General features: G+C 40.1%; 1 protein-coding gene across 1 annotated transcript; it reads right to left on the bottom strand.

The window, feature by feature from the left end:
* Nucleotides 1–8280: 8280 nt before the first annotated feature.
* Nucleotides 8281–9569, bottom strand: LOC145131188 (uncharacterized). Its single transcript, XM_079065915.1, has 3 exons — nucleotides 9360–9569; nucleotides 9268–9271; nucleotides 8281–9170 (listed from the first exon to the last, which is right to left on the bottom strand). Exons 1-3 carry the CDS (start codon nucleotides 9567–9569, stop codon nucleotides 8281–8283), a joined length of 1104 nt encoding a protein of 367 aa, XP_078922041.1.
* Nucleotides 9570–12897: the final 3328 nt, after the last annotated feature.

Below are 12897 nucleotides of genomic sequence, written 5' to 3'. Positions count from 1 at the left end.
TCAAGAGGGTCACTTTTCATGATTCAACAGCCTTGGTTGGGAAAATACGGATCGCCGGGGAGATGAAAGCCAGCCATGCTATCTACGCGAGAAAAAGGGGTATAAGAATCTTATAATAATAGAGGTACTAGTCTAAGATAATTATAAGATGATCCTTATCAGTTACCCTAACATTTGCGTAGTGCATACCAGTCATATGTAACCAAAACAGGATAGACCTTCGAATAAGTGATCCTAACTCTAAATCCACAACCAAACAAGGAACAGGAAGTAAAGCAAAGATCACAGATTCTAAGTCTATGACACCCTAGTTACATATAACCGTAGTGTATCCACTCAGCAACTATTGGCATACTAATAAGGACCTGTTTAGTTCTCAAATAAGTAATTATAGTAACACAAAATACTCCTATAGTATTTTAAGTTTATGTTATGTTCTAATGTTCTCATTGTAGTAGTGTTGGTAAGTTTTTAGACTTGTTGCAACACCACAACCATTCTTAGGCACATGCTAGTCACTCCTCGGAAAATATAGTTGATTAGGCTATATCCTCCCAGATTTGACTATATGTCTCTAAGCCTAATCGTGTTGTTCAACAATCGTAATACTTTTGTTCTGTCCTAATGACACTGATTTTAGTATGAATGCAGGTATATATACTTCGTTAAATATTTTTATTATTAAAAAGTATAAACTCTTGGTCAGAGTATATTAATCCCGTTGCGTTTATAGTTTGTATATCTTTTATGGGTTGATATACTTGATTCACTATAAACAATGCTCTGATACCAATCTGTCACACCCCAAAACCGGAACGGCGGAAACGTTCTGGGGTGGAGGACGTCATGTACAGTATCATAACAAAGCATAATAGTGAAGACAAGCAACAACATCCATTGCATTAATATAATAGTTAAGTACAAGTGTGTTCTTTTGTAAGTTTAAATGACACCAAAAATGTACAAACAAAAGAAAGCGAGTCTTGGATCCACTTTATCCTTCAAAAGTTGCATGGGTATACCTGTCTTATTGGTTTCCTGAGAATACAAGTTATTTTGAAAGAGAGTATCAGCATAAAATGCTAGTGAGTTCATAAGTATTTAGTGTCATTGCCTATATGAAAATGTTTGTAACAACGTAGTGTAAATGTTCATAGCTGTTTGTAAATGTTTGTAGATAGTTGAACTCTCTAGAAAATCCTATATTTTCTACTGAAATGTAGTCTTCTACCAAGACCCGGCTGTTTGTATGTTTGTTCATTTTGTAAATGTAAGAGTTTTTCCCCAATAAAACTATCATTATGAAAAATATAGTTTAGGACCTCATCGATGTGAGATGAATACAACGTAGATGTAATAGGGGAAAATAATGTTTTACCCCAGCAGTATCACTGCCGGCTAAACGTGATGAAAGTGCAGACTCCAGGTAGTATTAAATGTACAATACACCTCGGGGAGTCTGTTTGCCTTTAATTATTAGTTAGTTAATTAAAAGTTTGAATGTGAACTCGTATGTAACCATGCTGATCGACGGCTGAATAACTGATGACCCTCCGGTGTCATATGTAGTGAGGTAACATTCTGTCACCCCTTGGCCTTATCGGCTGGGACTGTAGCTAGCAGTCGGGGTGTGGGAGTGTCTGTCTCGTATAGATCTATACACACAATGCCCACTCTCCCTCCAGGAGACTCTGGTTACAAAGTGATATAACAATCTAGTGTCGTATCGAGAAGTAGTATGTCACATTCTGATTACCGTATTCAAATGTTTGTATAGTATGTCATATTGTAGTAATATTTTCTCTGCACTAGTGTATAGTATATCCTCTTGTATAGTGTATAGTATGTTCTCTTATATAGTGTATAGTATGTATTGTTTCTCATCATAGTATGTATGAAATGACTCGTAACTGTACTGACTCTTGTACGTGTCGTTGAAATAGAAATAGTGGGTAGTGATCTTTAAACTATACCTATTATAGTTAACTAGTATTGTGGTATGTATGCCTTTGCTACCCAAAGGTACTGAACTGAAGTGAGAGCTTTTATATCCTAACACACATATATACGATATATAATTAAGGTTTCAACGACATTCGGACAAATAACAAGATACCCTAAGTCCACAACCAAACAAGGAACAGGAAATAAAGTGAGCTATCAGTCCTAAGTCCTTCAAACCTTACTTATATAAATATATTTGTGTGGACATGAGTTTGACAATAATGTAAGTTTAAAAGAGTTTGATAAAGGACTTAGACTTTAAAAGAGTTTAATAAAATATTTTGAAGTGTTTGAAACCCATAAGTTTGATAACAATTTGAAAGTAATAGGAAATCTTCCTGTTTGTTCTAGTTATAAATCACGTATGATTAATGCAATAATTAGGATGCTTTAACTTGTATCCCCCCCCCCCATAAAAGCATTTAAAATCATTTTAAAGGTTGATTAAGGGGTATGAACTCACCTTTGTTTCGTAGGATGCTAAGTGCCAAATGAAGACTTGAGCACAACAGATCCTAATAAGCATAGTTTGGTACATATATGTATTTAATTAGTCTTTATACCACTAACAATGAAAGGAAAACACCCTAGGGCCAAGAAAACACTTAGATTTAAGTGTTAGAAGCATCAAAGGTTGTCTGAAATGGGTGTACAGCCGTACAGGGGCGTGTGCGGCCACCTGGTGTGCTGCCCATTGGGTGTGCGGCCAGGGGTGTGCGGCCATGGAGTGTGCGGCCGTACACTCCCATCCAAATGTGTCCAAATCGATTTTCCAAGGCTTCGTGATGATCCTAAGAAGGTGTTTTGGCCGATGCTATGCTTAGATGAGTGTTTAAGTCCATTTTAGGGCCAAAAGATGTGTGTGCGGTCACACATGATGTGTGTGCGGCCGTACACACATGAAGATCATCTAGAACGATGATTTCATGGATCAAACTCAAGGAAAAGGCTTCCTAAGGTGTTGTAGTAATGATCTAAGGGTGTTTACTTACTTGTATTGCCGATTGGAGAAGAAGACTTGAAGGGCTCTTGAGAGAAAATGTTCCAGCTTTGAAGGAGTGGGAAAAAGGGTGTAAGATTGAATTAGGGTCCTTTATATAGGCTGGAGTGTGAGGCTAGGAGGGTGTGCGGTTGGCTGTGTGCGGCTGGCTGGCCGCACACTCGGGTGTGCGGCCGCACACACCTTGCTTGGTGTGTTTGGCCCGATTTTGCGATGCTACACACATTCTAACCCTTCCTAAGACTCATATATTGATTATACTAAGCCTAATGCACTTATATAGACCCAAAACTTCCTTACAAAATAGCAAACACGAGGCTAACTTTGATAAAAATGAATAATGTATAAGTTAGAAATTTCGGTTGTCACAGCACCCACTCAGTCTCGCTAATGGGGTCAGCGAGAGCTATGACATCAGGTCCAGTGACCTTGAAATACGTGGAGCGACCCCGCATCCAAACACACCCACCTGGGGCAGTATGAAGCATGTGCATAGCCCGGAAGTTCTGCAGGGTCAGACGAAAAGAATCACCGGTAAAGAAGGTGTACTCCGGAGGAGATTGCGGCTGGAGGAAGCGGGCATTGACAGAAATCAAACCACCACAACGAATTGCACCGCGAGTGTGAAAATCTATAACTCTATGGAACCGTCTAATGATAATATCACCAAAATGTGGACGGTATGACCCGGTGATCATGCACCACAAACGAAAAAGCTCGGCTTTGCCGGCTTTCATGGTCTCAATCTGTGCATAAATGATATTGCATATAATTTTCAATGCAATTTTGAGAACAGGGTGCATGATGTTAGTCTGTACGGATGAGGCTGAATCATAAGACTCCAAACCGGTAATGGAGTACTAAAACTCGCGTACGTCAAAAGCGGGGGTGGGGTGGGATAAACTAGTGATGGGAGTATGGAAGATAACACATAACTGGTCCACGTGAAGAGTGTGAGGGGTGATAAAAATGCGAAAAGCTATGTTTCCCTCATGATTTATCTCACTAAGCGTGGCTAAAAACTCTCGGGTCAATAGGGGACAAGTGCCAAAATCTGCAGATAATAGGCGCTCCCAGCCAATATTGGCAAAAAGAGTGTGAACACCATCATAAATATGGAGTTCCTGCATTAAGGTGCGGCTAGGGGCCCAGACCTGTGGCAAAATCTCGCGGTCGAGAAGTCGCTGATAACAGTCGAGTGCGGCCTGTGAACCTAAATCTACAGTGACATTGTCCACCTGGACAGTGTATGACGGGTCTGAGGTGTCAACCTGTCTGCGTGAACGGGAGGGTCTTGGGGGCATTTTGTCAGGTAAATTTGGACAAGGTAGACACAATTTCCAGATAAAAATAATAATAATAATAAAGCAAAAATAAATATTTTTAACTACTCCCAAACGACCGCACAAATATATAACAAAAACAGAAATTCAGTTTCAGAACGAAAATACCTAACTGTGCGCTGAGGAGCAGTATATTTTTCGTGCCGAAAAAATTTTTGATTTTTGAAATTCCGTTCGGATGAATCTATTCTGAATTCCGTCGTGAGCAAACGTTTCTACTTTTCGTGGCCTGCGGATGACTAACGGAACGTAGATCTGAAAAAGAAACTCGCAAAAATTCAAATTTCAAAATGAACAAAATGAGATTTTTGGAGAATTTCAACCGTGAAAACATAATTTCATTATCGCATAGATGTTGTAGGAGTAAAATAGAAGAGATTCATACGTTTTTTCCTTGATTTGGACGAAAAACGAGCGATTTGGGTGTTTGTTGGTGAAAGAACTCGAAGTATAATGGATTTCAGAGAGTGTTTTTGAAATGTGGTGGTTACAAATGAAGGCTGCGATCGTAATTTATAGGGAAAACACAACCTGCGACCGCAAGGAGGGAACCTGCGATCGCAGGTTTAACTTTTTGACCGTTGGGCACGTTTTCCAATGCAAGGTAATGGATAGATTATGAGAAACGGATACCTGCGATCGCAGGTTCTGAAAAACGTCCTCAAATTGATTTTTTTTTCTTTCAAAAGTGAGTCGGGAACAAAAACGAGATACATGCGATCGCAAGGGGAAAACCTGCGATCGCAGGTTTGCTAATGATCTCAAAATTTTGATCTTAAAAGGGTCGAGGGTAAAATCGTCATAAATTTTGTTACATGCGATCGCAAGGGCTATACCTGCGATCGCAGGTTTGTTTTTTTTTTTTTTTGAAAAATGACCCAAAAATCCTCGACTCCGCGCTGCGACCCTAATCCGTATAACCTGCGATCGCAAAGACTGGACTCGCGGTCGCAGGTTCCACCAAAACCTTATTTTTCAACTTTTTACAAAATCTCTCTGTTCCTTTTTATTTTAAAAATACGATTCAATTAAAAAGAAACGTCCTAAGAAGCTAAAAACACACAAAAATTAAAAATAAGTTGCAGAATTAAAATCAAAACAAATGCCCGAGTTGCCTCCCGGCAAGCTGCCCGTTTTTATTGCCGTTGGCTCGACATTGTTACTTGGTTTCCTCAATTGCGGTAAGTCGGGACCTCAACTACCTCCACTTCTTCATTTGTAACATGAAACCCTTCGTAAAATGGTTTGAGACGGTGACCATTTACCTTAAAAATCTTTCCTGTTTGTTCAGTCTTAATTTCTATAGCACCATGATCAAACACGTTAGTAACAACAAAAGGCCCCACCCAACGAGACCTCAATTTACTAGAAATAAGTTTGAAACGAGAATGATATAAGAGTACCTTTTGACCGGTAGTGAATACCTTTCGCGAGATCATCTTATCGTGAAACGCTTTCGTCTTCTCCTTATAGATTGCCTCGTTCTCGTAAGCATCATTCCTGATTTCTTCTAACTCTTGAATATCCAATCTTCTTTTCTTCCCAGCTTCATCCATGCTCATATTCAGATTTTTGACAGCCCAATATGCTCGATGCTCCAATTCAACTGGTAATCGACAAGGTTTGCCAAAAACTATTCGATATGGTGACATACCGATAGAAGTCTTGTAAGCTGTCCGGTTAGCCCATAATGCATCATCCAATCGAATACTCCAATCCTTTTTGACTGGATTGATGGTTTTCTCTATAATGCCCTTAATCTGTCTATTTGAAGCTTCAACCTGCCCATTGGTTTGCGGGTGATATGCTGTGGATACCCGATGTGTGACACCATATTTCTTGAGGACTGCTTCGAGGGTACGGTTGCAGAAATGTGTGCCCCGATCACTAATAATAGCCTTTGGTGTCCCAAACCTAGCAAATATATTTGTCTTGACAAAATCAACCACAACCTTGGCGTCGTCTGTTCGTGTAGCTTTTGCCTCGACCCATTTGGATACATAATCCACAGCAAGTAAGATGTATACAAACCCGAAAGAAGGCGGAAACAGACCCATGAAATCTATACCCCAAACGTCAAAAATTTCACATACCAAGATCGGAGTGAGTGGCATTTGATTACGAGATGTCAAAGACCCAGTCATTTGACATCTTTCACAGGTTTTGCAAAATAGAAAAGAGTCACGAAAAATATGAGGCCAATAAAGACCGTTGTCCAAAACCTTGCGTGCGGTACGTTGTGGACCATAATGCCCTCCACAAGCTTCTGAATGGCAGAAATTCAGGATTGACTTGACTTCATCTTGAGGTACACATCTTCTAATCACCTTATCAGCACAGTGTTTCCATAGATACGATTCGTCCCAAACATATATTTTCGCCTCCTTCTTTATTTTATCTTTTTGGGCCCGATTGAGATCTGAAGGGAGTTCTCTGGAGACCAAGTAGTTCACAATATCAGCAAACCAAGGAGGGTTCTGAATAGCGAATAGATGCTCGTCAGGAAATGTTTCGCGGATCGGTGTCGGGTCTTCAGGTGGGGTGAGTCGGCTCAAATGATCAGCTACTAAATTTTCTCTCCCACTTTTGTCTCTAATCTCTATATCAAATTCCTGTAGCAGCAAAATCCATCTAATCAACCTTGGCTTTGCACCTTTTTTGGCAAGAAGGTACCGAATGGCTGCGTGATCTGAAAAGATTATGACTTTTGTGCCCAATAAATATTGTCTGAATTTTTCCAATGCAAAAACAATTGACAGCAACTCTTTTTTAGTGGTGGAGTAATTTGCTTGGGTGTTGTCCAAAGTCTTTGATGCATAATATATAACGTGGGGAACCCGGTCTTTTCTTTGTCCTAGAACAGCTCCAACAGCAGTGTTACTGGCGTCACACATTATCTCGAATGGTAAACTCCAATCTGGGGCTGAATGATGGGGGCAGAAGTAAGAAGATTTTTCAGCACATCAAAAGCTTTCTTGCAATCTTCATTGAAGTCAAATTCAGCGTCTTTTTCCAACAGCTGGCACATGGGAACTGATATCTTTGAAAAATCTTTTATAAACCTCCTGTAAAACCCTACATGGCCAAGAAAGGAACGCACTTCCCGAACATTCTTCGGGTAGGGTAAGCTCTTTATAACACCTAATTTTGCTTTATCGACTTCCAAACCTCTTTTTGAAACAATGTCCTAGAATCAAACCTTGGTCAACCATAAAGTGACATTTTTCAAAATTTAAGACCAGGTCTGTTTCTATACATCTTTGTAAACAATTTGTGAGGTTTTTCAAACAAATATCAAAGGAGTCTCCATAGACGGTAAAATCATCCATGAAGACTTCTATGGTATTTTCGACATACTCAGAAAATATACTAACCATAGACCTTTGAAAGGTGACAGGTGCGTTGCAGAGTCCAAATGGCATATGCCTATACGCGAATGTCCCGAAAGGGCAGGTGAAAGTCGTTTTCTCCTGGTCTTCTGGAGCAACTGGAATCTGATGGAAACCTAAAAATCCATCCAAGCAACAGTAGTGGGATTTTCCAGCAAGCCTCTCTAGCATCTGATCTATGAATGGGAGAGGAAAATGATCTTTCCGGGTGGCTGCGTTTAATTTTCTGTAGTCAATACACATGCGTCATCCGTTCTGAACCCGAGTTGGAACCAGCTCTCCTTATTTGTTCTCTACCACTGTCACTCCAGGCTTCTTAGGAACAACTTGAACTGGGCTGACCCACTTGCTGTCAGAAATTAGGTATATCATCCCAGCATCCAATAACTTCATAATTTCTTTTTTAACCACCTCCATCATTGGTGGGTTTAATCTGCGTTGGGCTTCTCGCGATGGCTTATAATCTTCTTCCATCAGAATTTTGTGCATGCATAGAGATGGGCTGAGTCCTCTAATGTCTGCAATAGTCCACCCGATTGCGCTTTTATACTCCTTCAGAATTCTGATCAGCTCTAACTCCTTTTTCTGACAGCTTGTTGGATATGATAACTGGTAATGTTTCTTTTTCTCCAAGATATGCATATTTCAGATGTTGTGGAAGTGTCTTCAGCTCCAAGATGGGGGCTTGCACTACAGAAGGAAAAAGCTTGGAGTTAGAAATTGATAATTTAAGAGTTTGGGTACCATACCTCAGCTTTCTCTGCTGGTCCATATGAGCTGCCATTTCTTGAACTTCTCTATCAACCACATAATTTTCTGATATAACCTGAGCTGCATTAATAGACAAATTTCTATGGAGCACTAATGCTAGTGACTCACGGTTAGCAATCTCAAAATATTCTGCAGATAATGGTTCAATTACATCAATGAAATTAAGGGCTGAAACATCATCAGGGTAACGCATGGCATCATAGATATTGAAGTTGATAACTTCACCATCAAATTCCATTGAAAGGGTACCATCATAAACATCTATTTTGGTTCTGGCAGTTTTTAAAAATGGTCTCCCCAGAAGAATGGAACCTGAGTTTGGTGAGTCGTCATCTCCCATATCCAAAACATAGAAATCAGCTGGGAATATGAGTTCATTCACTTGAACCAAAACGTCTTCCAGCACACCTTTTGGGTGCACCAGAGAACGATCAGCTAACTGAATGATAACTCCTGTTCTTTTTAAAGGCCCTACTCCGATAGTTTTAAAAAGTGAGTATGGCAAAACATTTATTGACGCTCCTAAGTCCAACATAGCTCGCGGAACTGAAAGGTTCCCCAACTTGCAAGGAACAGTAAATCCTCCTGGATCCTTACACTTTGGGGGTAGCCTTTTTTGTAAAACAGCTGAAACGTTCTCGCTTACTTTGACTGTTTCGTTGCCTTTTAATTTTATTTTTGAAGTACACAACTCTTTTAAAAATTTAGCATATCGGGGTAGTTGCTTAATTGCATCTAGGAGGGGAATATTTACCTCAACCTTTCTGAAGAGAAATCCATAATCTCTTTATCTTCCTTTTCTTTTTTCGTGTTTTTCAATCTTGAGGGAAAAGGAGGAGGGGTAATTTTTACTTCAGGTTCAACAGGTTCATCTTTTTTCTGCACCTCTTCAGTTGCCTCAGATTCTTGCTCAACCACGATCTCTTCTTCGTCATCTTCTTTCTGATCTGGTCCTTTGTAGTTTTTACCACTTCTGAGGGTGACAGCACAAGCATTGTGCTTCGGGTTCTTCTCAGTCTGAGACGGGAATTTTCCTTGGGTTTGTGCTTCTAGTTTGCTCATGGAGTTCGCAAGTTGTGATACCTGTTGCTCCAGATTTTTGATGTTGGACTTTGTTTTATTCTGGAAAGCTTGGGTACTGGTAGCAAGACTTTTAACTGTCTTCCAAAGACATGCTGGAACTGCTAGCTTGTGACTGAACAGGTGGTTGCTGAAAATTGCTTTGGTGTTGATTCTGCTGAAAAGATTGTTGGAACCCAGGTGGAGCTTGGTATTGGTTTCTTTGCTGAAAGTTATGTTGAGGTCTTGGCTGGAAATTGTTATTTTGAGGCCCTCCCCAAGCTTGGTTGTTGTGATGTTGATCAAATGGCCTTTGCTGAAATCCTCCCATAGCCTGCATAGCTTCCGTATCTTCTTGAAGTAATGGGCACATATCAGCTAGGTGCCCGGTTTTGCAGCAAATCCCACAAGGTTTGACCTTTGGTTCAATACCTTTTTCTTTTGTTAACAAAAGGACAGCTTTAGTCAATTCTGAAATCTGGGATTCCAGGTGGGCGTTGCTCATCTCCTTGACTCCTCTTGGATGGTCTGGGTACCACTCTTCCTCAGTTGCTGAATGTTTTGATTCATTGGCCAGCTTCTCTATTAATGCCCTGATCTCTGTTGGTGTCATGTCTGAAAGTGACCCTCCACTAGATGCATTTATTAGTCGCCTCTCCATAGGTATCAATCCTTCGCAGAAACACTGATACAACTGATAATCACTAATGCCATGTTGTGGGCATCGGACTAACAGCTTCTTGAATCGCTCCCAATAAGTATGGAGAGCTTCTCTTTTGCCTTGCTTTATACCCAAAATCTCTCTGCGTAGATTCGACATTTTCGCCTCAGGAAAATATTTTTCTAGGAAGAGCTTGGCGAGTTCATTCCAGCTTGTTATTGAGCCAGATGGAAGGTCATATAACCATTCCTTTGCTGTATCTTGAACTGAGAAGGGAAACGCCCTGAGTTTGATCTGGTCTTCAGTAACTCCATGGGGTTTCATTCCAGAGCAGACAACATGGAATTCCTTGAGAAATTTATGAGGATCTTCATTCTCAAGGCCTCGAAATGGGGGTAGCAGGTGGATTAAACCGGATTTGAGCTCAAAATTTCGAGCTTCTGGAAAGGTGATACACAAGGGCTGCTGGGTAACCTCTTGTGTTGCCCACTCACGGAGAGTTTTCTCAGCTTCATCCCCGTTCTCGCTCATGATGAATTCTGATTCGGTTTCAGAAGAATCTGTGAGTTCGGGTTTGTCTGAAGATGATGATGAGTATGTTTTGAACGGGCTGTTAACGGGTGAGGTAGGTGGTGCTTTCGGAAAAGGTTGAAACGAGTGTTCAGGTTCGTTCCACAAGGGAGTGCCTTGTGGTATGGGTGAGGTTGAGGTTCCTGTTTGTTGCTTCCGAAGTTTTGCTTCCTTCTTTAGCTTCCTAGCAGTCTTCTCAATCTCTGGTTCAAAAATCATATTACCTGTACGTGAAGATCTTGGCATAAAACTATTAGTGTTTTACCGTGTCCCTGGCAACGGCGCCAATTTGTTAAGACCGTTGTCGTACACAATTTAAACAAATAAAAATAATAAATAAACTGCTTTATTGCACTAACAGGTAGTACAGGTAAGCAGGGTCGGATCCTCAGGGACACGTCCTAATGTTTACACCTCTTTGCGTAAGGTGTGATCTAATTCTTGATGAATGCAGTAAACATAAAAAAGGGGGGATTTATTTCTGAAAATTAAACTAATAGAAATAAAAAATGACAAAAGAATAATTAAATTTAAAGTGGTGAAAATTCAAATAAAAGAAAGCAATTCCAGCTTCGCGGTGACTCCCCTAATCATATAATTAACCTTCAACACAATATTTGACTATGCACTTGTTTAAACTGGTACTAAGGTTCATTAACAAGCTCTAATGACCTTTATTACAAAAATTCATTTAATCAAAATAAGTTCTCTGAATTAAATATAACTTTTTACTAAATTAACCAAACAAGCTCTTGACTAATAAAGAAAAGTTGCATTAGACACAGTATAATTCCCAGTAAAGTTCAATACCTCTCATAAGCTCGGAGGCGTTAAAACTTGTTTGATCATTTCATATTAGAGTTAACCCTAAACTCAGAATTAATCTAATACTTGTCACTTTTTACTAATTAATGTAGACAATTACGGATCTAAACAATTAGATGACTAGAATGATTCACAAACAATTTAAGTGGCCAACAGAAACTGAAATCAAAATCAAACATTCAATTTAACACAGAACTTATCAAACTAAACAGTAATCATAGTCAAACATAGTGCCTAATGATTAATCATACGACAAGGTTACGTCTTGCGAAACTGAAATCTGAGTTTTTAGCCTGACATGGCTAAAAACTGATTACAAACAGTGGAAATAGAATCTAAATGATAAATCTTACTACTATGAATAAAAATCGAATCGTCTCCTTTAGATCTGCGTTCTTCACTTGAAAACCTCTGAAAATCGCCTCTTGTAACAACGTGATTTTTCAAAAACAATTTTTCATTTCTAAAACATACTTTCATTCGTCAAAAACAATATCCCAACAAAATATATCAAATATCATCGTCACATAACAAATCCCAGAATCTCAAAACATAATCTCCTGAGTGTGTACGGATCATGTCGGCGCCTTCCCGCGATCCTCGCTAGTACCTGAAACACATCACACAACAACTGTAAGCATAAATGCTTAGTGAGTTCCCCAAAATACCACATGCAACACATACGCCACTCGAGGCTACAAGACGACCCTCCGGTCCGATGTGTCTCAGCGGGACCCTCCAGTCCTATAGCTCGTTGGACCCTCTGGTCCGGTCATAGCTCGTTGGACCCTTCAGTCCGGTCTGTATCGTTGGACCCATCGGTCCGGTCTATATCGTTGGACCCTTCGGTTCGGTCTATATCGTTGGACCCTCCGGTCCGATCTATACAACACATAGCATACATATATCACAATGCACATAATCTCATACATACACATAGCACACAAGACCCTCTGGTCTACACATAGATACCACTCTAGGTAATGTATAGTGAGAAGACTCACCTTGGGTATCTCGGATGATCTCGCACACGAATCTACTGATCTAGCCCCCGCCTAATCACATACAAAATATCCTCAATAAGTAATGGCTCTCAAAGGCTAGATTAAACCCCCTTCTACGATCCCTCAGAAGGGTAAAAGACTATTTTACCCCTCCTTGACTCAAAAGTCCAATTGTTGACCGAAACCCTAAAAGTCAACGAAAGTCAACGGCCACAGTCGACCCTACTCGCCGAGTGCACTAGAGTGACTCGGCGAGTACACGCATGCCCTC

This window comes from Lactuca virosa, chromosome 8 (assembly GCF_052849685.1).
Source record: "Lactuca virosa cultivar CGN04683 chromosome 8, Lactuca_virosa_CGN04683_v6, whole genome shotgun sequence".
Lineage (NCBI taxonomy): Eukaryota > Viridiplantae > Streptophyta > Magnoliopsida > Asterales > Asteraceae > Lactuca > Lactuca virosa.
Note: the sequence above shows the minus strand (reverse complement) of the source record. Positions and strands in the feature narration are given on the sequence as shown.